Source organism: Pseudorasbora parva, chromosome 25 (genome assembly GCF_024679245.1).
Source record: "Pseudorasbora parva isolate DD20220531a chromosome 25, ASM2467924v1, whole genome shotgun sequence".
Lineage (NCBI taxonomy): Eukaryota > Metazoa > Chordata > Actinopteri > Cypriniformes > Gobionidae > Pseudorasbora > Pseudorasbora parva.
In genome coordinates, this window is record NC_090196.1 from 26,952,969 (window position 1) to 26,978,593 (window position 25,625).

The 25,625-nt window shown below is 37.4% G+C and overlaps 1 protein-coding gene across 2 annotated transcripts; it reads left to right on the top strand.

The window, feature by feature from the left end:
- Window positions 1-352: 352 nt before the first annotated feature.
- Window positions 353-25,625, top strand: camk1db (calcium/calmodulin-dependent protein kinase 1Db). 2 transcript variants are annotated; one of them, XM_067437037.1, is made up of 11 exons: window positions 353-899; window positions 13,372-13,503; window positions 16,741-16,815; window positions 17,440-17,578; window positions 17,766-17,895; window positions 19,631-19,706; window positions 19,831-19,943; window positions 20,409-20,487; window positions 22,436-22,523; window positions 22,662-22,812; window positions 24,242-25,625. In XM_067437037.1, exons 1-11 carry the CDS (start codon window positions 805-807, stop codon window positions 24,340-24,342), a joined length of 1,179 nt encoding a protein of 392 aa, XP_067293138.1. In that variant the 5' UTR covers window positions 353-804; the 3' UTR covers window positions 24,343-25,625. The 2 variants fall into 2 exon arrangements, with proteins under 2 accessions (XP_067293138.1, XP_067293139.1); XM_067437038.1 differs by having other exon boundaries at window positions 355-899; window positions 24,213-25,625.

Genomic DNA, 25,625 nt, shown 5'->3' on the forward strand with positions numbered 1-25,625 from the left:
ATTGATGAATATTTAACACCCATGTAATCTTTCCATCTCACAAAGTGTTCTCAACAGTGGAAATAGGTTTTTTTTATTATTATTAAAATGTTCTTCGCAGACAGAAATTGTTATTTTAATAACTTCACTGAAATGATCATTGGGGAACCATACATTTTGTTTATTTCATGGCATTACTAAATAAAAACAAGGTTCCAATAACGGGTTTTCACAGTATCTTCACCTGTTTGCCCTGAGAAATATTCTGATAATCTGTCCTAAATCGCATGTTTTAGAAAGTGCCTTTCATTACTACCCTGTTAGTTTGGACGGGTAATAATGAATGCAGTATTACTCTTCATGCAGCAGGTGTAGCCTACTGTTCCTGACGCAGTCTGGTCAGCCGTCTGCTGTCATCCCTCGCACGCGCTCGCCGGTTATTTACCGGGCAACAGTTGCATCATTTATCAACCGGTGCGTTACAACAGCCCTACTTTGCAGAACCTCAAGAAATTACGCATTTGCGCGCGCGCTGCACGTTCTGTCGGTTCAGCTCCTCGTCGCGGTGAGTCAGTCAGTGAGGCGGGATCCGCGGTGGTTCGCGCGATTGGATTAGTCGCTGTGCGTCGGTCAGTCCTCGTTCTGTTGGCGGTACCGGGCGGCATGAAACGGAATGCGAGCAACGATTGAAGTCGGTCAGACAGTCAGTCACAGAGACCGATAGTCGCGTTCGCGTCTTTATCTGTGTTTTGTGTTTCCTGTAAGGCTGGAAAGATTGACGCGTTAAGAAGGTTATTCGGAGGCAGCGCTCTCCCTGGAAGCACCATGGCCAGGGGAAGCGAGGAATCTGTGAATGGAACATGGAAAAAGCAAGTGGATGACATCAGGAAGATATTTGAGTTTAAGGAAATCCTCGGGACGTGAGTATGAATGATGCTTTGGCATTGACATCTGAATATCAGTCCTCCAGTGTTGGTCCTCAAAGTTTGATTTGTAAAAATATTCTCAATTACTTTACCATCCATTAGACACATATTTACTGGGTTTTAAATGGTTTAAAAGTGAAAGCTTGTTTTTACGGCTCACTGAATCACGAAAAGGTTTTTTCCCCCCTTTTTTGTCCCTCGTGAGTGCTATGTGTAAGCCAATGTACGTATGTAAATATATGGAAATAAAAGCTAGTAGTCTACATTAATATTATTAAGATATTAAAATGGACCAGAAAGCCTTTCTGTCATTATACCATTATAAGACATAACATTATTAATCAACCCTGTTACCATTGTAAATCGTGTGTGGGGGTATCACTGTCTTACATTTTGTAGGGTTTTTCAGTCAGCCTTGTCACCATGATTTTTTTTTTTTTTTAGAAACATCAGCATACGATATTTTTTTTCTAATAATCATTTAGTATCATGACCTTGAGAGCAAGACTAAATTAACTATACAACTGTCAACCCTGTCACTATAAGACATAAGTAAATGCCAATATGAACAGTTGTACATTGAAACAGATGTAGAATATAATGCCTTGGTCTCTGTATTATGTTCTGTATCAATGCATAATATGCACTTTAAATCCATACTTAACCTACTTGGTAGTGTGCTCTATCAGAGCAAACCTTCTTCTGTCTGTTTCATTATTCCACATCTGGCAACATGGCTTTTTAACGACAGTTTCTGGATTCCTTTTCTGTTGTAGCAGCATTGAAGTACAGGTTAACTGGCTTTCCCCATGTAATGCCTTGAAATAGACCAGGCGATTTCTATTTATATGGTGTGCAGGGACCAAAAACAGGGACAGGTATTTTTATGTCCTTTAGAGAGAGGAAACCTTTTTCATTTTTTTACCATTTGTGTTTTTTTATTTCTCCCCCCTAAACTGTGATGGTCCTTTAGCTGACACGTTCACCACCACTGAAAATTAACTACCAGTACGCTTCATTTCTGAAGCGTTTTTTTTAGAAATCGATTGCAATATCTGTCCTTATAGGAACACTCCACTTTTTTTGAAAATAGTCTTATTTTCCAAGTTCCTTAGAGTTACACAGTTTTACCGTTTTTGAATCCATTCAGCCGATCTCTGTATCTGGCGGGAGCACTTTTAGCATAGCTTAGCATACATCATTGAATCGGATTAGACCATTAGCATCACGCTCAAAAAAATGACCAAAGACTTTTAATATTTTCCTATTTAAAACTGATGATGTTGGTCAGGTTAGACATAAATAATAACACAATAAAATTTAAAAATGAAATTTAATTTTTTTTTTTAATTTTTTTTTTTTTTTTTTTTTTTTTAGCTTTTCCGAACATCTGAAGATAATATGTAACGGAGCTGACATTGGTCAGACATACATGATAACTGAAACATTTTTATTTAATTCGTTTTATTATTTTATTTTTATTTTATTTTTGTTTTTCATTTTATTATTTTTTTATTTAACTTATTTTTTATTTCACTGCCTTTTCCAAACATCTAAAATGTGAGCATTATACGTGTGTATAAGTCAGCTGAGGTCGGTCGGGTCACGAACAGACATCGTAACCCGCTGGAGATATGTATTACATAAGTTTTTAACCATAGAACACCAAAAGACTCAATGACTTGCAAAAGGATTTACTAGAGGCTTTGGTGTAAACAGGCCGATCTCGACCTATAAATGTTTAATTTGTATAGAAGCTCCAATAGTCATGTTATTTACAATAGTTTTACAGTTCACAGCGTCCTCCATGTCCCAGGCTGTGCTGCTCTGTTAGATCTCAGCGGTCCAACAGCAGGAATCACAGTGGTGTGTGCACATGTTTTAATCTGACTGTTTGACTGCATGTCATCTGAGGTTCAGCACCTCACCCCACCCCAACGCTTTGAAGTGTTGACTGTGGATTATATGAGTGGAGAAGAAGGGAAAGACTCATATCCAGGCTTTCCTCTATTTCTGTTTCTCAAGTCTCTCTCTCTCTCTCTCTCTTCTCTCTCTCTCTCTCTCTCTCTCTCTCTCTCTCTCTCTCTCTCTCTCTCTCTCTCTCTCTCTCTCTCTCTCTCTCTGCTTGTCTAGATTATGAATGTTTTTATTGTATTGTCCACACACCATAGCAGAAGAGCTTTTGAAGTCGTTCTAATGTTGCATGGATGATGTTATTTCTTCAGTGTTCCAGTGCTTTGTGTTCTTCTCTTGCGTTCTAATGGTGATGATGATGATGATGATGATGATGAAGTAATGACCATAATTCATCATCAACAGCATGAATTAAACCACAGGTCAAATCTGCTCCTGGAGAGAGTTCAGCTCCAATTTTAGAAGCCGTCTACATGAAAACTGAAAACTTTGAATGCATTTTGACCATTGATTTGCACAACAGCAGCGTTTTGGAAACACGCCTGAAGACAAACTTTTTTTCAAAGTGCAAGTTTTTTGTAAACGATACCGTTGTTGTTTCCGTTTTAACTACAAAAATGCTAATTTGTGAAAATGTCATGCACATGAGGCCTGTAGTGTTTCTTTACAAAGTGGCATCGCCATCTATTGGCCTTGTGTGAATAACACAGTGTTTAGTTTTCAAGGATTAGTGTGAACCAGGATCGTTTTGACGCCGTTGTCATCTGTACGTCAAAAACGCAAAGAAAAATTATTCAGTTTTTAGGACATCATAGTCGTGTAAACGAACCCTTAGTCAAACACACCAGAACCTTCTAATCAAGGTCTTCAGGATCTCTAAAAAATTTGAAGCATTCAGAAGCGACATCACCAACTATTGGCCAGACAGCATAATACAGATTTTTTAGTATGGAGCAACCTCCTATGAAAATGTTGGTTGATACTCGGGGTTGCACCTAGCCTGACAAGCCAGACCCACATCAAGATGTTTGGTCTGGAAACTCACCATAGACAGGGCTCAATCCGAGGGGCGGGATAAACGGTTGTCTTTCAAACTCCCTCTGCACGTGATAGGATAGTGCTACAACCAACCAGAGCAACGAAGGTGAAGCAGAGCTCGTTGATAGATTAAACATTCACCGTATCCGGTCGGCTAAACTCCGAACACATCTTCCCTTTTTAAGAATGACTTCAGTGCCGCTCTTTGTTCTTTTCTCAGAGAAAAGCTTAACTCCAAGTCTTCCAGAGTTGCGCTCAAAGCTGATTTGAAAGACCGCCGTTCGCCAGTTTCTGTGTTTACTAGACAACAGAAGCATGCAAACGCAACTCGGCCGTGGTCATTATGGCCCCGCCCGCCGACTCTATACACGATGTGATTGGCCCGTCCAGATTGTGAGGAATACAGCTCAGAAGGGTATTGAGAGTTCCTAGACGACACTTGCGGGCAGATTAAATTTGCTGCCGCTAGGGTGCGTCTAGATTTCTAGGCTAGGTTGCACCGACTAGTCGACCTTAATGCTCTGTCATGACGCTTTAAGCTTGACGTCGACTAGTCGCTGGCCTATAGAGGGCGCAACAGGATAAACAATTTCCTGACACAGGCTCTGCTTTGATGTTTGAACAGTTAAAAATGACAAATAAATGTATACTCCGTGAGCTCTCCACAAGACATGTTTGATTATACCATCTGGATACTTAAAATTACTCGGGAGAATGCAGGCTTATTGTACACGTAAGTTAATCATCACGCTAAACTGCGTGCTTCATTGCAACACACACACAGCCTGATCACGCGGAGATCGCGCGCGCCTCACACAACCATTCAGTAGCGCAGAATGTATTGTCAACACTGTTCTGTGATTTATCAATAAAATAGCTTAGAAACTGAAATGTTCTAGCATATATTTCTTGATAACTAAAACTCATAGCTTCACTATTAGTAGAGAGACGCTGCCAGGTAGAATTAATTCACACACAATCACCCACAAATGCATTCATATCTTTATTGTGCTACTTTATCTGTATCTTATTCAGAACAAGCAGAAATCTGTGAGAAATATAACGACCATAAGACAAAAGAACTGATACAAAAGCTGTTATGTAGGACCAATAACCTCATGGGCAGCGCTGTGTCATATGCCATAGCTGTCCTGTGCACAAGAAGACCCGAGTTCGAGGCTCAGCTCGAGGCTCATGGTTATTTGTTTATTAATGTCATCAGTGAATAGTCGACGTCGACTCGACTTTCATCACATAAATGTTGACTTTAAAAAAATGGAAGTCGTTCAGCCCCTAGTTGATAATTCTTTATATTTGAAAAACAATAACCAATATATTAGCCGATAAATCTAAATCCAAATTTGTATATAATTTTGGAGAGCCTACTTACATAAAAAGTCTCGCCATTAAAGGTGCACTGTGTTCATTTTAGCGGCATCTAGTGGTGAGGTTGTGAATTGCAACTGCCCACCATTCACCCCACTGTCCAACACAGGACAAAAATGTCGGCGTCTGAGACAGCAGGAGAGTAGCTAGCGCTATGTAGAGAAATTTGTCCGTTTAGGGCTACTGTAGAAACATGGCGGTGCAAAATGGCAATTTCACTATAAGGGGACCCGAGGTGTACACTCTCAGAAGAAAAAGTACAAAAGCTGTCACTGGCATGGTACCTTTACAAAAAAGGTACAACTTTGAACCTAAAGAGTGCATATTAGTCTTTCAAAGGTAAATATTGGTACCACAAGTGTAGATATTAGTACCTAAATGGTACATTTTAGAACCTTTTTGAAGGGACCATCCCAGTGAACGCTTTTGTACCTTTTTTCTGAGCATGTATGTAGACAGAAATGGCTCATTCTAGGTAATAAAAACATAACAGTACATTGTGGAAGGTCTTAATGCTCCTCTGAAAACATAGTTATGTATATTATATTGTATTTTGTCAATAGATAATAAATACTACACAATGCTCCTTTAAAAGCCATTTCCCAAGCACATAATTCAAATAATTGTATTTTATGTTTCTTATATGAAAGACTTGTGTATGTTGCACTTAACTGTATTTAACTTTTTGAAGTGATTTCAATCATATTTCAAGCAATTCAAAGCCATCATGGCGAACAGTGTGCATCTGAAGTCTTTTAGATGAAAGAAATGCAGTTATACATTTATCAGCTTTAATATATTAGCTTAATTTTCTTATCAGGGCGATAATGATAACATTAAAAATAAACATATATCACTGTGGGTGGATGTGGCCGATATATATTGTGCATCTATAGTTTTAAGTCATTTTCCGTTTTGAAAATGTTAAATAAATTGCGCATATATATATATATATATATATATATATATATATATATATATATATATATAAATAATATATAAAAATAGAATTCCACTTGACAATGGATGTTTAAAGCTGATGCGATGAAGAACAGGCATAAATCTAGAACACGTTTTACCTGGATTATCTCTCTAGGATTTCCCATCCTGAAGATGACATAACAGATTCCCTAATACGCTTTACACAAGATTTTACAGACTCAGCTTTCAGAGGCAGCACACAGACGTTTCAAAAGCAGGACAGAAAAAATGAACTCATCCTTAGAAACTGCAGAATTCAGCATGCTGATTTTACACCCTGTTTACACAGGTGTTAAGATGCGTTTTGGTTGTTTTGGTAGACGAGGAAGATGCTTTCCCATTTGCACCTGGTGTTTTAATCCGTTTTGTCCACTTTTAACCTCTTCTGTCCTGATTTCTTCAAGGGGAGGGTATATGGCCTGTAAACGTATGTGGGGGGGGGGGGGGGGGGGGGGCAGCTTTTTTCCTCCTCAAAACCAAACTTGGGTCTCCAGCCGACAAAGTTTAAATCCCGTCTGGCTAGCGCGCTTCTCATAATGTTTCCGCATCAGGTCAGTAGCCGAAGAGCAGGCGTCTTTCATGGCTGTTCAAACGCATTCAACCACCTGAGCCTTTACACTACGAAAGCAATCCAGTTGAAGGGTTTTCGTCTACCTCTGGAAGTGGGAAAAAGTTGACACGCTCAAAACATTTTAGACCCCGTTTACACCTGTACTCAGCGCCGTCCTCTTGTGATCCGATCGACCAAAATACCAGGTGTAAACAGAGCCTTAGTTTAAAGGGTTAGTTCACCCAGAATTTAAATTTATGTCATTTACTCCTCACACTAATGTAGTTCCACACCCGTAAGACCTCCGTTCATCTTCAGAACACAGTTTAAGATATTTTAGATTTAGTCGGAGAGCGTATGGAAGTGTATGCACACTACAGTCCTTGTCCAGAAAGGGAATAAAAACATCATCAAAGTAGTCCATATGTGACATCAGTTAGTTAGTTAGAGTATCTTGAAGCATCGAAAATACATTCTGGTCCAAAAATAACAAAAACTACAACTTTATCCAGCATTGTCTTTTCTTTGGTTTGGTTTTCAATCCTCAAATAAAGATTCAAACGGTTGTGAATCAACAGATTGATTCATGATTCGGATTGCCAGTGTCACGTGATTTCAGCAGTTTGGCACTTTGACACACGATCCGAATCATGAATCAATCCGCTGATTCATGACCGTTTGAATCTTTATTTGAGGATTGGAAACCAAATCGGAAGAGAAGATTAACCCACTGATGTCACATATGGACTACTCTGATGATGTTTTTATTCCCTTTCTGGACATGGACAGTAGTGTGTATACACTTACAGTCTTGTTCAAAATAATAGCAGTACAATGTGACTAACCAGAATAATCAAGGTTTTTCGTATATTTTTTTATTGCTACGTGGCAAACAAGTTACCAGTAGGTTCAGTAGATTCTCAGAAAACAAATGAGACCCAGCATTCATGATATGCACGCTCTTAAGGCTGTGCAATTGGGCAATTAGTTGAATTAGTTGAAAGGGGTGTGTTCAAAAAAATAGCAGTGTGGCATTCAATCACTGAGGTCATCAATTTTGTGAAGAAACAGGTGTGAATCAGGTGGCCCCTATTTAAGGATGAAGCCAACACTTGTTGAACATGCATTTGAAAGCTGAGGAAAATGGGTCGTTCAAGACATTGTTCAGAAGAACAGCGTACTTTGATTAAAAAGTTGATTAGAGAGGGGAAAACCTATAAAGAGGTGCAAAAAATGATAGGCTGTTCAGCTAAAATGATCTCCAATGCCTTAAAATGGAGAGCAAAACCAGAGAGACGTGGAAGAAAACGGAAGACAACCATCAAAATGGATAGAAGAATAACCAGAATGGCAAAGGCTCAGCCAATGATCACCTCCAGGATGATCAAAGACAGTCTGGAGTTACCTGTAAGTACTGTGACAGTTAGAAGACGTCTGTGTGAAGCTAATCTATTTTCAAGAATCCCCCGCAAAGTCCCTCTGTTAAAAAAAAAGGCATGTGCAGAAGAGGTTACAATTTGCCAAAGAACACATCAACTGGCCTAAAGAGAAATGGAGGAACATTTTGTGGACTGATGAGAGTAAAATTGTTCTTTTTGGGTCCAAGAGCCACAGGCAGTTTGTGAGACGACCCCCAAACTCTGAATTCAAGCCACAGTACACAGTGAAGACAGTGAAGCATGGAGGTGCAAGCATCATGATATGGGCATGTTTCTCCTACTATGGTGTTGGGCCTATTTATCGCATACCAGGGATCATGGATCAGTTTGCATATGTTAAAATACTTGAAGAGGTCATGTTGCCCTATGCTGAAGAGGACATGCCCTTGAAACGGTTGTTTCAACAAGACAATGACCCAAAACACACTAGTAAACGGGCAAAGTCTTGGTTCCAAACCAACAAAATTAATGTTATGGAGTGGACAGCCCAATCTCCAGACCTTAATCCAATTGAGAACTTGTGGGGTGATATCAAAAGTGCTGTTTCTGAAGCAAAACCAAGAAATGTGAATGAATTGTGGAATGTTGTTAAAGAATCATGGAGTGGAATAACAGCTGAGAGGTGCCACAAGTTGGTTGACTCCATGCCACACAGATGTCAAGCAGTTTTAAAAAACTGTGGTCATACAACTAAATATTAGTTTAGTGATTCACAGGATTGCTAAATCCCAGAAGAAAAAAAATGTTTGTACAAAATAGTTTTGAGTTTGTACAGTCAAAAGTAGACACTACTATTTTTTTGAACACACCCCTTTCAACTAATTCAACTAATTGCCCAATTGCACAGCCTTAAGAGCGTGCATATCATGAATGCTGGGTCTTGTTTCTTTTCTGACAATCTACTGAACCTACTGGTAACTTGTTTGCCACGTAGCAATAAAAAATATACGAAAAACTTTGATTATTCTGGTTAGTCACATTGTACTGCTATTATTTTGAACAAGACTGTAGATACGCTCTCGGACTAAATATAAAATATCTTTAACTGTGTTCTGAAGATGAACGGAGGTCTTGCGGGTGTGGAACAACATTAGGGGGAGTCATTAATGACATACATTTCATTTTTGGGTGAACTAACGACACAATGCACAATGCAGCATTGTCAGAAATAGCTCAGACTTTCCTTCACATAATGAATCTCCCTATTGTTCAAACTCCATCTGTACCGTTTTCTAAATGCGAAAATACAATCAGTGTAAGTGTTAAGTAATCCGTTAATTTTAGATTAATCCCGTGTTAATCCTGTTAACTTCTGAGTGGAGGTGTCAGTTTTCCTGAATTTACCTGAGGTCGCTTACGTTCAGTATGGCATTGATAAAATACAGTTCACATTTATTTGTATAGCACTTGCATATTACTTGCAAGAATATGAGTCTGAGACTGCTCCATTGGGAAGTGATTATGGGGCGTGTTTCAACCCAACCAGGAAAGACAGCAATTGGATACACCTACAACCAATCAGAGCAACGAAGCGACGCATTGTCAAATGTCAACAGAGTTCAACTGCACTGTGTTGCCAAGTCCGCAGTTCAAATCATTGCATCATGTAATAACTTTTAGGCAGACGTAAATATTGCAAGTTGTAAACATAATGATTACAACATATTAAAAATGTAGCATCGGTGCATGTTGATTTATGCATGTGGCTGCTTTTGAAACAATCGGCATTGTAAAAAGCACTATATAAATAAAGTTGACATGACTTGACATCATCATCTTAAAAGGATAAAAACGAAAATAAGGCCATAATTTACTCACCCTCAAGTTATTCTAGGTGTATATGACATTCTTCTTTCAGACAAATACAATCGGAGTTATAGTAAAAAATGTCCTATATTATTTTGAATTGACTTTCTCTTACATCCCATATAAGTAACTACACCCACATATATAGACTTATGAAACTCTGACATTTACATGAGAAATTCAGCATTACCGCAAAGCATTGAGGTCATGGACCACATAGTCATGATATATGATCACTGGTTCTTTGTTGACCTCATGCTATGCAAATGAGGGGTGTAATGGGTACACAAATGCTTTCCAGAGAATAACTGTCAGCTTTGACTCTGACAAGCTTAACTGCACAATAGACTTTACAGGTGCACAACAAGGAACACAAAGCACATAAAGGTCAGTGGATGTGGGTTAACGGTCCTGCTTTCTTTGTCTTCACCTCAAGCTGTGACACACGTCATGTAGCTGCCTTGAGTTTGTAAACTTACACTTCCTAGCTGTGATGATTTCCTCTGCTGCTGGTTGGTTAACTGACTCCTGCTTTTTAGATTGATGGCCAAAACGGAATCAGCTACTCTATTACATTCTCCATCAGATGGATATCGATCACCTGAATCATGCTCTTTTGGTTGTTGTTTTTTAGTTGAATCCCCGTGATTTATATTTGGTGTGCTGTTTGTTAAATTGAATCACCAGAATTATAGAAATGATTCTTTTTTTCCCCATGTATAAAACAATATATTTCTTTATTTGATAAGATTATTTAAAATATTATTTTACTTTATTTCAACTTGTTTTCCCCCTTTGTTGGCTGTCTAAAGCACTACTAATCTTATTTATTTTATTTTCTATTTTATAATTTTTTTAATAAATGTTTTATTTTGTTTATTTTTCCCCCTTTGTAGACTGTCTAAAGCAGTGCTATTTTTGTTTATTTTATTTGTTTATAAACATTTTTAAAAATAATTTAGTATTTTATTTATTTTATGTTTCATTTTATTTATTGTGTTGGTTTATTACATTATTTATAGATTTTTTATTTTATGTTTTTTTCTAAACATCTAAAGTATTGCTATTTTTATTTATTTATAAAAACATGTTTCTTTTACTTTTTATTTTATTTCATTTCATATTTTATTTTATTTTATTTATTTAATGATATGATTTTTTTTTTCCATTTGTAAATTATCTAAAGCGTTGTGATTTTTATTTATTTTATATTATTTGTTTATTTTATGATTTTTCCCTTGGTTGGCTGTCCAAAGCACTACTATTCTTATTTATTTTATTTTCTATTTTATACATTTTTTAATAATTTTTTTTATTATATTTTATTTTATGATTTTTTTTCCCTTTGTGGACTGTAAAGCATTGCTATTTTTAATTATTTTATTTGTTTATAATTTTTTTTAAATAATGTTTTTATTTTATTTATTTTCTTTATTAGTTTGTTACATTATTTATTAATTTTTATTTTATTTTATGATTTTATTTTTCTAAACATCTAAATCATTGCTATTTGTTTATTACATTTTTTTATTTTTTATTTTATCATATGAGTTTAAGCGTTGTGATTTTAAGTTGTATTTATTATTTATTTATTTATTTATTTACTTCTCTTTTTTGTTGTTGCATTGTTTTTGTTTTTTTCTTGCTGGTTGACTCCCCTAAATTTAGTTCTTTGTTTTGTTTCGTTTTTTGTTTAGAGTTTGCGCTGACAGATTTGCTGTGTTCTGACTTGGCCCCAGTAAGCAAACACCTAGCAACCACTCATAACTCCCTAGCAACCACAAAGCAGTTCACTTACATCCACTCTGAACGTCTTTACAACCGCCTATCAACGTTCTAGCAACCATCCATAAAACTCTAGCACATTGTCAATGACTTTTGCACCGGAAAACACCATTAATGTTGCCGTGTAAAAGGTGTCTGAATTACATATGTGTTAGTCTGATCTGTTTAATGCACTCTAGTGTGTGGCTGACACACTGTTGTGGCTGTTGTTTTTTCTCCAGTTTAATCCTTTGCAGAGATGAATGCTGCGCCCACTGCAATCTCACACGCTCATATGAACACATAGCTTACACAAGTACTCAACCTGCTGGGCGCTCGGCCAATGAGTCACTACATTTCTAGCCTCCTAAAGGGCTTGCGTTTCAATTGCAGATGAGAGTTGAATTTTACAGTTTAAGAAACAGATGACAAATGATTTGTTTTGGCAAAGCACCAAGCCCTATATTTTGATCAAAAGGTTTAGGAACGGCCTTTTGTTCCAAGCTTTCAGAATTGCCGCGAACGCTCGTGTCGGTGTTTGTAAATGTCTGTCGGTGTGTGTGTGTGTGTGCTAAAGGATTAAAGAGGATTTTCAGTGACCAATAAAGGCTTAGCTATAAGCCACAATGGCCAACTGATTACACATAGTGCATATGATACAACATCCCTGAAGAATCCGAGACATGAATGTGTTTGTGTGGGTTTGGCTATGCTTTTGAGCATCAATTTTTGGAAAATGTACAAACATAGTGAAACATTTGAAGTGGTCCTTGCAATTTGAAATGCTCATAAAATGGGCAAATCAAAATTTTCGTAAATATTTTATTATTATATTATTATTATTTGATGTTTCTGTCCCTTTGTAGGCTATTTAAATCACTAATGTTTTATTTTATTATTTTATGTTTTTGCTCTTTTGTAGGCTGTCTAAAGCGCTATAACTGTATTTATTTATTTGTTTGTTTGTTTATTATTTGAAGGATTTTGTTTATTTATTATTTGAAGGATTTTATTGTTTATTTATTTTTAAAGGATTTATTTATTTATTTATTTATTTATTTATTTATTATCTGAATGATTTATTTATTTATGAAGCATTTTATTTATTTATTATTTGAAGGATTTTATTGTTTTTATTTATTTTTAAAGGATTTATTTATTTATTTATTTATTTATTTATTATCTGAATGATTTATTTATTTATGAAGCATTTTATTTGTTTATTTGTTTGTTTGTTTGTTTATTTGAAGAGCTGTAGACAACTGTTTTATTTTATTTTATTCTTTTTGTTCCCTCTGTATGTTCTCTATATAGCACTTAAATTGATATAAAATAGCACTATGTTATTTTATATCAATTTAAATTATTATTCTTTTCCTTTGTATGAGCCTGTCTAAATCTCTACTATATTTGTTTTATTATTTGGTTTTATTTTTTTATTTATTTTTTTATTCTGCTTTCAGACTATTGGACCCCACTGTGTGCTGCTAAGCTTTCATTCACCATATTTTGTCTCTGTCCTCTTTTTGTATTTCCAAAATTTCCAGCCGCATTTTTATTATTCTCTTTTCTTCTGTGCTCTTTCCAGTGGAGCGTTTTCTGAGGTGGTCCTGGCCCAAGAGAAGGCCACAGGAGATATGTACGCCGTGAAATGCATCCCTAAAAAAGCACTAAGAGGAAAAGAGAGTGGAATAGAAAACGAGATTGCAGTGCTGAGGAAGTAAGTATTCTAAAAGCTACCAGAAAGGGCTTAAAATAACAAACCCAACACCCATTACATGCTTCACACAAGTTCCCCTAGCCACTACAAAAAAACCTGAAGTTCAAAGGAAGCGGTTAGTGGGAGTTTCAGCATTTCTCCTCCGAGCGGGAGATGACTCAGCCGTTACGGCACGCCCCTCACAGCCTCCTACCTTTACTGACTCCTACCTGTCCCTTTCAAAAGCATCGCGAGCGTTTTAAAGGCCGTAGAAATGATTCATGTGGCCTCCGCCGCAGACCTCGCTATTCACCGCACGTTGAGGCCGAGCACAGGTCCGCGGTTGTCATGGTAAAAAGGCGTTCAGGCAAGCAGGCGAGTAAAAACGCTGCAGCGTGCAGCTGGATTATGGATGCAGCCGCACACAGTGGTCAGACAATCATTCTACTGACTGCAAGGATGCATTCATTTGATCGAAAGTGACAATAAAGACATTTATACAAGGTTACTAAAGATTCCTATTTTCAAATAACTGCTGTACTTTTGAACTTTGAAAAATAATGTATCACAGTTTCCACAAAAAAGGAGCAGCACAACTGTTTTCAACATTGATAATGATGAGAAATGCAGCAAACCGGCAGTTTAAGACTGGCATATTTGTCCCATTGTAAGCTGTCTAAAGCACTACATTTTTATTTTATTTTTTATTTTATTGTATTATTCTGTCCCTCTGTAGGTTGTCTAAAAAGCAACACATTTTAAAATGTATTTTATGTTTTATTAATTGATTTTTATTACATTGTCCCTTTTGTATTCTGCCTAAAGCACTACACCAGGGGTCTTTTGTTACATTTTTACATGGGGCCGCTGGAGGTAGTCTCTGGGTCAGGCTGGGCCGCATCAAGTATTCCACAAAAAAAACTGATCCATTCTCAATCTTTATTATGAACAGTTGAATGTTTCTTCTGAACATGAATGGTTCATATAGGCTTCTCTTGCCTACTCGTTTTTTTTAATTAATTTAAATATAGCCTATAGAATTGAAATAATTATGTAATACTGAAATATTAAATGTTTTTATTTTTATTTAAAAATAATAGATAATCATTTTTATTTTTAAAATAATTATGGTTATGGCCATAACCAGGTCAAACAAAACAGTGAACCAAATTCTAGGTCTAATTCTAGTTGGGAAATCATCTATTTGGGAATATTTGCAAACAATATTTGCATTAATTTGCGTCAAATATTAGCCTGACGTGGTCATACTGAATTCTAGTCAGAATATGAGTCTGAAACTGCTCCATTGGGCTGTGATTATGAGGCGTGTTTCAACCCAACCAGGAAAGACATCAATTGGATAGACCAACAACCAATCAGAGCAACGGAGCGACGCATTGTCAAATGTCAACAGAACTCAATTGTACTGTGTTGCCAAGTCCGCGTTTTCTCCGCAGGTTGTTCTCTGTGTCCGCGGGATGAAGCGACTATTATGGAGACCCATGAGTGCGAATTTTAGCAGGCAACCTTGCCAAAATAACACACATTCTTTTCCCGGAGAACCCCCCCGGGAAGCTATTGTTTAGGGCTAGTAGTTGGCGGGTTTTGTTGTACAAACTTGGCAACCCTGTCTGCATGCGCGCTGGAATCAGGCTGGAATACACAATCTTTGCCGGTGTTGTAAAAAAATTAAATAATTTAATGATACACAGAGTACTTACCCAACATTATCATAATTTCTTAGAGAAATTGTGAAGGTGAATGCAGATACAAACAAGCTCTCCGTTTAAGATTTGAACAAATATAATCCAAGCCCCTTTGATGACGTGCATGATTACGTTACTGGTGATCATCTGTCCGTCATCGTCTGAAGCCCGCCTTGATGATTTCATTGGTCCGAACAGTTTCTGTTCGGGGATAATTACTCCTCTATGGAGCGAGGCCAGACCGAACTTCCCGACCTAAAAATATTGTGGGCGGGGCTAAGTTCGGCTGGCATCCAGGCTAGTCAAATATATTATTAGTCCCGAGATTATTCGCATGAGTGAATAAATACGTACATCTGCTGTTTATATTTGAGTTCCTCAGAACATATGCTAATAGATGAGTAAATCGTCTCAAATGATTCTAGTTCTAATCCGCTCTCATATAGTTTTCTTCTTCATTAAAATGTTCATCAATGATTGTATGTTAAGAGCATGGACACATTGCATTTTGTGTGCATTTGTGTGTGTGCATTTAGTTTTATTTCACCGGAGAGACCTCTCTTCGCAGGCATTACGCGATATAGATTGATGCGCTCGTCTTTCTCTCTCTGTGTGTGTGTGTGTGTGTGTGTGTGTGTGTGTGTGTGTGTTTGTTTGTTTGTGTGTGTGTGTGTGTGTGTGTGTGTGTGTGTGTGTGTGTGTGTGTGTGTGTGTGTGTGAGAGAGCCTGTTTATGTGGTTTATGAGGACACAAATTTGTATACTACATGGGTATTACACTGGTATTACACTATAAATGTGGTTTATGAGGACATATCAAATGTCCTCATAATTCAAACGGCCTTAAAAACATACTAAATGATGTTTTTTTGAGAAAGTAAAAATGCAGAATGTTTCCTGTGATGGGTAGGTTTAGGGGTAGGGGCAGTGTAAGGGGATAGAAAATATGGTTTGTACAGTATAAAAACCATTACGCCTATGGAGAGTCCCTGTAAACCACATAGACCAACGTGTGTGTGTGTGTGTGTGTGTGTGTGTGTGTGTGTGTGTGTGTGTGTGTGTGTGTGTGTGTGTGTGTGTGTGTGTGTGTGTGTGTGTGTGTGTGTGTGTGTGTGTGTGTGTGTGAAGACTGCACAAGCCAAAAGAGAATGTAAACCTGAAGGAGAATGTAAAAAAAGCGTTACAAATTTAAAATATGTTCAAATATGTATTATTATTTTTATCATTGTTATTGTATTTATTTTATTGATTTATTTTTATCATGCGAACGTGAAAATTTGAGTAATGCTGAAAATTCTGCTTTGCCATCACAGAAATAAATAATGGATGCATTGCACTTCAGTTGTTTAGCAACCTGTTAGCAACTTAAATATGTTTTTTTTTTTTTTTTTTCATTGTCTGCATGCATAGAAAAGCTCAATATATCAACCCAGATCATATGTACGGGAACATGTAATGGGAACCAACATCAGCCATCCAAAACAAAGACTTCATAATCCACCCAAGAACGCCTCTGGTTGATTGCAACTGATCAAATATTTTGTTCTTTTCAGGATCAAGCATGAGAACATTGTGGCACTGGAAGACATTTACGAGAGCCCCAGTCATTTATATCTTATTATGCAACTGTAAGTAAAATCTGTTTGCTATTTCAGTTTGTGCATAATTAAGTCTACAAAGTCTTTGAAATGGAGCCAAACAATGTGAAGCAAGTTTGCAAGATGGAAAACTTAAGAAGTAATCTGCTCTTGCCTATATCTTTTGTGCGACTGGTGCATTTCTTTTAGTTGCAATCCAAAAAATTTCTCTTCCTGTCATTCCGATTCACATTCCAATTCAACATCCTGTGGCGCATCAAGCTCATGACTTGAGAGGGAGCCAGTTCTCATTCTGAATTGTGTCCAAACCTGCTGCTGCTGCTGTTTGAAATCGTTTCATTTTATTGAACAGTATAGAATCTCTAGCTTAACACAAATTTTATTTATTTTTCATATTTTAGTTTTTTTTTTAGTATTATTTTAAATAATTATTTTATTATTTTAGATATTCAATAGAAAACAGTTATTTTAAATTGTGATAAGTTTTTTCTGTTTCTGATCAAATAAATTCTGAATTTGTAAGCATAAGAGACTTCTTTTAAAAACATTAAAATTTCTTACTGACCCCAAACGTTTAAACACTAGTATTGATTATTGTACATACCATGTAAGTTTGACTTTTCTGAATGATAACTAATAATTGTATTTTTTCAGTGTGTCCGGTGGGGAGTTGTTTGACCGTATTGTGGAGAGGGGCTTCTACACGGAGCAGGATGCCAGCGCGTTAATCAAACAAGTTCTGGATGCCGTTAACTACCTCCATTCGCTGGGGATAGTCCACCGGGACCTGAAGGTGATGATTTCCCTTGACAGATTTCCTTCACACCAAAACAAATCGATGTACATAGACGTACAGTTTCATTATAGGAAGCGGGAACATAAGACGTGAAAGGTCACCCCACTTCAGTGGAAACAAGTACAGTGTAAATAACTCTCTGTGACTTTTTAACCTAATCGCCCTCTCTTTCGTCTCCTGACAGCCAGAGAATCTGCTCTATTATAACCCACATGAAGAATCCAAGATTATGATAAGTGATTTTGGCCTGTCCAAGATGGAGGGCGCAGCCAATGACATCATGTCCACAGCCTGTGGGACGCCAGGATATGTGGGTAGGACTGTCAATCCACTAAATATCTATCTGAATCTGCACTGAATCTGAATAAATTTTAAATAATTTTCATAATTTTAATGATAAAAGACAGTACGGAAAGCCTGTTCATTGGGTAATGCGAGGAAAAAACTGTAGTAGATCTAATGGGGCGTTTCATGTATTTTTACAGTAGCATTGGAGTTTTTGGAAGTACAAAAAGTAATCTTAAAATATAAAACCATAAATTAATATTCCCACAAATCTCAACAGGACACTTCACATTTCATGTTTTTTATTGAAATAACAGTTTCTTCTTTATCAGTTATGTACAGTAGGGTTTATGTTGCATCTTATGTTGTTAAATAAATGTTTAGTGAATTATTTTAGTGTCATCGTGTTGCCATGATGGTGTTTTGCATGAAACCAACTATTATTTTTTACCTGTGTGGAAAAGGTTTGTCTTTGTCTTTTCTTTTTTTTACAGTGTACTTCCAAGAATCAAATTTGGTCATTATTTACTCACCTTAATGTGTTTCAAATCCATATGCTGCTGGTTGACATTTTGAACTATATCTATGCAAATTGTACATATTTAAAAGTGGTAAAAAACAGCTAATTAGAAAACATACTGTTTTGGAATGACATGAGTGAGTAAATTAAGATCACATTTATTTTTGGGTGAACGATCCTTTAAAACATTTTTTACTAGTGCTGTCAAATTGATTAATCCAGATTAATCGATTCGCATTTGATGTTCACGTGCCCACTGTTGGCATTTTTGCCTGTGGACAGGGGTCAGCATGGGCACCCTGACTGGTCAGCGGCTCTGCAGCCCCATACACAACAAACTGATGCACTGTGTATTCTGACACCTTTCTATCAGAACCAGCATTAACTTTTTGAGCTATTTGAGCTCCAGTAGCTCATCTGTTTGATCAGACCACACGGACCAGCATTCGCTCCCCAAGTGCATCAATGAGCCTCGGCCGTCCATGACCCTGTCGCTGGTTCTCCACTGTTCCTTCCTTGGAGCACTTTTTATAGATCCTGACCACTGCAGGCCGGGAACACCCCACAAGAGCTGCAGTTTTGGAGATGCTCTGACCCAGCCGCCTAGCCTTCACAATTTGGCCCTTGTCAAATTCGCTCACATCCTTACTCTCGCCCATTTTTCCTGCTTGTAACACATCAGCTTTGAGAACAAAAGCGTGCTTCTAGTTAACACAGAAACTGGCGAACGGCGGCGGTCTTTCGAATCAGCTTTGACCGCAACTCTGGAAGACTTGGAGTTAAGCTTTTCTCTGAGAAAAGAACAAAGAGCGGCACTGAAGTCATTATTAAAAAGAGATGTGTTCGTAGTTTAGCCGACCGGATACGGCGAATGTTTAATCAGTCAGCGAGCTCTGTTTCACCTTCGTTGCTCTGGTTGGTTGTAGCGCTATCCTATCACGTGCAGAGGGAGTTTGATAGACAACCGTTTATCCCGCCCCTCGTATTGAGCCCTGTCTATGGTGAGTTTCCAGACCAAACATCTTGATGTGGGTCTGGCTTGTCAGGCTATGGGTCTCTATATAAATATAAGTATATAAATATAAGTATATATATTCACGCATATATTATATGAATAAAAACGTTTATGTTAGGTGTGATTAATAATGATTTAACGATTTGACACGATTTGACAGCACTCATTTTGACACTTTAGTAATTGTATAATTTCGTTAATTTTATCTGTCGTTTAATACATTTAATAGCTCCAGAGGTATTAGCACAGAAGCCTTACAGCAAAGCCGTGGACTGCTGGTCTATCGGAGTTATTGCTTACATCTTGTGAGTACCCCCTTCCCCCAAATGAAATGCACGGCTGCTTTCCCAACCAATGTTACATTCATTATTTTGAAAGGGGTCTTTAGGTTAAAATACTGACCACTTTTAAAATCCTCTACCTCCTCAGGTTGTGTGGATACCCTCCGTTTTACGACGAGAATGACTCCAAACTGTTTGAGCAAATACTGAGGGCAGAATACGAGTTTGATTCCCCGTACTGGGACGACATTTCTGATTCGGGTAAGTGTTAAGTGAATCTTATATTATAGTTAATGACATAAACTCTATAATTATTTGTATCAGGTTCAAGCTTTTGTTGTTGTAGAAAATGACACCCTTCTTCACCTCCTTTTGTCTCTTCCACCCACTGAAACGCCATCATCGAGGATGACTTAGGTTACTTGTATTTATTTGTCACTGACAGTCACGACTTTTTTTTTTTTTTTTCATGAGCAACACTTTAATAAGGGTTTTTTCGAAAGTAACACTGAGGTATTGCAGCCAAATATAAATCAGCAGTTGAAAAGCATTATCTGGCGCTAGGCGATTCAGCTTCATTTGAAAATAACAACTCGACACCCACACCACAAGCTGTTCCCTGGTGTCTGGGGAAGTGTAGGAGGGTGTCATTTTTTCACAATTAGAACTGCGCCCTTGTGTAACTGATTCAGGGTTTTTTTTCTTCACATTTGTGTTGTTTTATAGCTAAAGACTTCATTAGTAACCTGATGCAGAAAGATCCAGAAAAGAGGTTAACTTGTGATGAGGCTCTTCTGCATCCATGGTGAGCGATCATGATTGTGTTTGCTGTGTTCTGATGTTAAGTTAGTTGCTGCAGGTTTAAGAGTGAATCTCACACAGTGTATTAATAACATTAAGAATATTTCCCTGCCTCTGTAATGCTCATTAATGTGTTCAAATGTTTTACTTTTAAGTGTGTAATTTGCATTATTCAATACAATCAGAAAAAATAATTACACATATACACCATGATGCAAAAATACTCTAAATATAATATAATATAATACAATATAATGCAATTTAATATAATATTTATATGCATTAAAGTAATGAGGGAAACTGGGGAAAATGTGCTTAAGTGTCATGTAAATAATGTCACAATGCAAAAACAATTAATAGTGTAATAGTATAGGCTTTTATGCAAGATATTGTGCTACACAGTGCATCAAGAAAGTATTCACAGCGCTTCACTTTTTCCAACCTTATTCCAAATTTTATACAGCCTTATTCCAAAATGTATTAAATTAATAATTTGTCCCTTAATTCTATAAACAATACCTCATAATGACAATATGAAAGAAGTTATATAAGAATTTATCTTTGCATCTCTCCAGAGATGTTCAATCGGGTTCAAGTCTGGGCTCTGGCTGGGCCACTCAAGGACATTAACAGAGTAGTCCTGTAGCCACTCCTTTGTTATCTTGGCTGTGTGGTCAGTCTCAGGGTCTCCAGAGGTCTGGAGCAGGCTTTTTATTAAGGATGTCTCTGTACATTGCTGCATTCATCTTTCCCTCGATCCTGACTAGTGAAAAATCTAGTGATCCCCACATCATGATGCTGCCACCACCATGCTTAACTGTAGAGATGGTATCGGCCAGGTGATGACTGGTGCCTGGTTTCCTCCAGACATAACACTTGCCATTCAGGCCAAAGAGTTCAATCTTTGTTTCATCAGACCAGATCATTTTATTTCTCGTGGTCTCAGAGTCCTTCGGGTGCCATTTGGCAACTCCAGACGGCCTTTCTCTGAGGAGTGGCTTCCGTCTGACCACTCTACCATACAGACCTGATTGGTGGAGTGCTGCAGAGGTGGTTGTTCTTCTAGAAGGTTCTCTTCTCTCTAAAGAGAAATGAGTTCTGTCAGAGTGACCTTTAGGTTTTTGGTCACCTCCCTGACTAAGGCCTTTCTCCTACGATCACTCAGTTTGGCCAGGTGGCAGTTCTAGGAAGAGTCCTAGGGTTCCAAACTTCTTCCATTTACGGATGATGGAGGCCACTGCGCACATTGGGACCTTCAATGCTGCAGACATTTTTCTGTACCCTTCCCCAGATCTGTGCCTTGATAGAGTCCTATCTCTGAGGTCTACAGACAATTCCTTGGACTTCATTGCTTGGTTTGTGCTCTGATATGCACTGTTAACTGTGGGACCTTATAAAGAAAGGTGTGTGCATTTCCAAATCATGTCCAATCAATTGAATTTACCACAGGGTGGACTCCAGTCAAGTTGTAGAAACATCTCAAGGACAATCAGTGGAAACAGGATGCACTTGCGCTCAATATTGAGTGTCATGGCAAAGGCTGTGAATACATCATGTGATTTGTGGCGTTTTTTATGTTTAATAAATTTGCAAAGATTTCAAATAAACTTCTTTTATGCTGTCATTATGAGGTATTGCTTGTAGAATTGAGGAGGAAAATAATGAATTGAATCAATTTTGGAATAAGGCTGAAACGTAACAAATTGTGGAAAAGTGAAGCGCTGTGAATTCTTTCCGGATGTATAATTCAAAAGTTCGGAGTGAAAGAGTTTTTTACATCAATAATTATTTGCAATAATTTATGGATGCATTAAATTGATCAAAAGTGATAGTAAATACTTTTATAATGTTTAAAATAAATGCTATTCTTTTGAATGCTATATTCATCAAAGAAAGAAACAAAATATCATGGTTTCCACAAAAAATTAAGCATCTGTCTAATCTGATTTCAGGATAGCTGGTGATACTGCGCTCTGTAAGAACATCCACGAATCAGTCAGCCGACAGATGAAGAAAAACTTTGCGAAAGCAAAATGGCGAGTAAGTGACCACTTCCTTTCCTCCTCCACTTCCTTTCGCCCTTTGGGATCATTCATTGTAAAACCCATATTGATTGACGAGTGTTCTATTTAACTTGGGATTTAAATTTTCATGCTCTGAATTCTTCTCTCCTCACAGCAAGCGTTTAATGCTACTGCAGTGATCAGACATATGAGGCGGCTTCAGCTTGGCAGCAGTATGGATTCCTCTCAACACAGAAGGCAGAATCCAACATCCATGCCAGGGAAGAGTCAGTCGGTTGATGTTTCTTCAGTCCACCGCAATGACTGTAAGTTTTTACTTCAATGCTTTAAGGCTCCGATATATTCACAGTGAAGTTTTTTTCGTGCTTCACTAAGGGGTAAAAAGAAGTCAGAAATATCCTTGCAACGATATGCTGTTAGCAAACATCTGACGTTGCCCACACTAATGAGAGCGACGTTTAGATAGGAATATGTGCTGTGCGCTTTCCACTCAATAAAAAAATAAACACTCAACAAAAATTTCAGCAGTGCAAAAACAGCAGTTAAGAAAGCACTGCACTCCAATCAAGTTACAATTATTTATATAGCACTTTATACAATAGATTGCTTTAAAGCGAGCAGCTTTACACTATTAAACATGAAAACTGTGAAAAACAGAATTATTAATTAAAAGAACCAATTTCTACTTTAAAGCAGCTCTCTAGCTCATGTTTTTACTTGTGTCTGACATACAAAAGTAGGCGGCGCCTCAGAACCACACCTACCTATTAATTCATCACCACGGACCAACGGTAGTTTGAAGGTGTTTACCAACCAGAGCTAACTTTACTGGAACTAGCTTAGTTTTGGCCTGATTTTGTTTAAAATGCAAAATGTTTCTCCAATTCTAGAATCACTCACATGCTTAAGAGTCAACAATTGGATCATTATTGCAGTGATTATTATATTTCTAGCGTGTTATAGGCAACAGTTCTTCTAACCCTCATTGATGGAGTGTGTAGCTTTTCATTTCTTAAACAACCTTGTAGGAAGACACATCATGTCCATATTCCAGGATGACAATGTCAAGATTCATCGGGCTCAGAATGTGAAACAATGGTTGGCAGGGAGTATGATGAATCATTTTCACACATGAATTGGCCTCTCAATTGAGTCCTTTCCTTAAATTCATTGAAAGTCTTTGGGATGTGCTGGCAGAGACTTTAAAGAGTGCTGGACTCTGGCAAAAAAATGATGCGCCTCTTGATGGAAATAAATGTTTTGACATTATTTCCATCAAGAGGTGCATACATTTTTGGTCAGGGTTTGACAAAGGTTAGGGTTAGAAGAACTTTTGCCAAACATACAACATGATAAAAACATAATAATCACTGCCATAATGATCCAATCATTGACTCGTTAGTCTATTTAAAGTCAAACAGCGACTTTTTTGGGGTGTGGGCAGTGTATCAAATTCAGTATGATTAGGAGAAAAAAATTGGTGCATGACGATGGCTAGCGATACTGTATGTAGCGACGTTTTGAGCAGGCTTTAGCAACTTTCGATTGAAAATTTGGGCGTCAAACCAGTTCGTTCTTCAAGTATATTGGGGCCTTTGAGCTGAAATTGACAAATAGTTGTGCTGACACGACTTTTGTTGACCATGTCGAGTTACTCATCATCAGTGATGTGCTTTGTGTTGTATTATGTCGTGTTGTCGAACAGCCCTTGAAGAGGGTGTTATCTTTGTCTAGGTTCGTCCATGCAAGCGGCAAACTCTTCCTCAAGGACGGGAACGCCTGAGCGACAAGCGCGGCCATCCACAGTCACCACCATCATCACCGGCTCAAAATGACATCTTGTGAGACCGCACACTTGACTGTTGCACTTTGTGGGAAAAACGTGTTTTATTCTATTTTACGGTAACTTCCATTATCCACAGTCGAACACGTTTTCTTCTCTGGAAAGCCAATGGTGCGCTATACCATGAGACTGCTTCGAAAATAGCAGCCTGTGTGTTTAAGGTGACTGTTTTACTGAGCATGGAGATTTGAGTGGAGATTACGAACCTTGAAGCACGTCTGCTGTGGGTCGTAATAGATGATGAAAAGATGCAGATAAATTCATTCATTAAACAGTTGTTGTAACTTTTTTGCTGCTGTATTTCAACCTTGCTGCTGTTTTGAAGAACCAAATGATAAAGGATGTGAGATTTACAGAATGTCTAGAGTTGATGTAGTTAATAGAGGCTTTAAACCAATAGCCACTTTTATTGCCATCCAGTACCTATACACTTGAAATTCAGTCCTGGATGCATCTGGCATTTATTAATGAGCGAATGAAAGATGTCAATATTGTATTAAAAAAATGAAAATGTGCAGTTTAATGGTTTTATCAACAATTTGTTCATATTGAGAAAAGATTCTGGAGTGATGTGTGTCAAATGTTTTTGACGGTATAAAATGGAGGTATAAAATACACATTGTGTATGTTTTGGATTCATTTTGTAAGCTTTGCTTTTTTAAATTGACTTTTTGCCATTTACAGTATAATTTTGTTCACACTTTACATTGCAGTGATTGTTAGCACGTAGTGGAAATTGAAGTATTTGTTGTTATTACCACTGATTATTAATTGTAATATAGACACTGTAATGTAAACTGTTATCATCATTTTATTCTTTTAATTGTGACTAAGGCTGAGGAAACTGAAGAGCGCTTGACCCGTAATGTGTTTATTTAGTCACAGAGCTATATGAAGTACCAGCTTCAGTGACGGACATTTTGTATTTGCTGATCTTGTGTTTCAGTGGAGCGAAAAAGCCTAAAATTTCACACATCGTCCAGTGTACGGATGCAAACGTCACAGTTTTCCAGTTGAACTAAACCTTGATATTATGTGCGCACTGATATACGACCGTGAGAGATTCAAACAGTTTCTGCTCTAAATCTTGCATGTCTTCATACCAGCCCTCTGAATTTAGCAGCTACATGTTGGTTCTTTCATTCAGGTCGCAGAGATGATGTAAGCAGTGTTTTCTCTTCATTAGATTTGTTCTGTGGTGAGTGTTTTTGGTGGGTGTATGGTGAGTTGATTTCAAATTTCCATTAAACAAAAAGATAACACCGTTTTATTGTT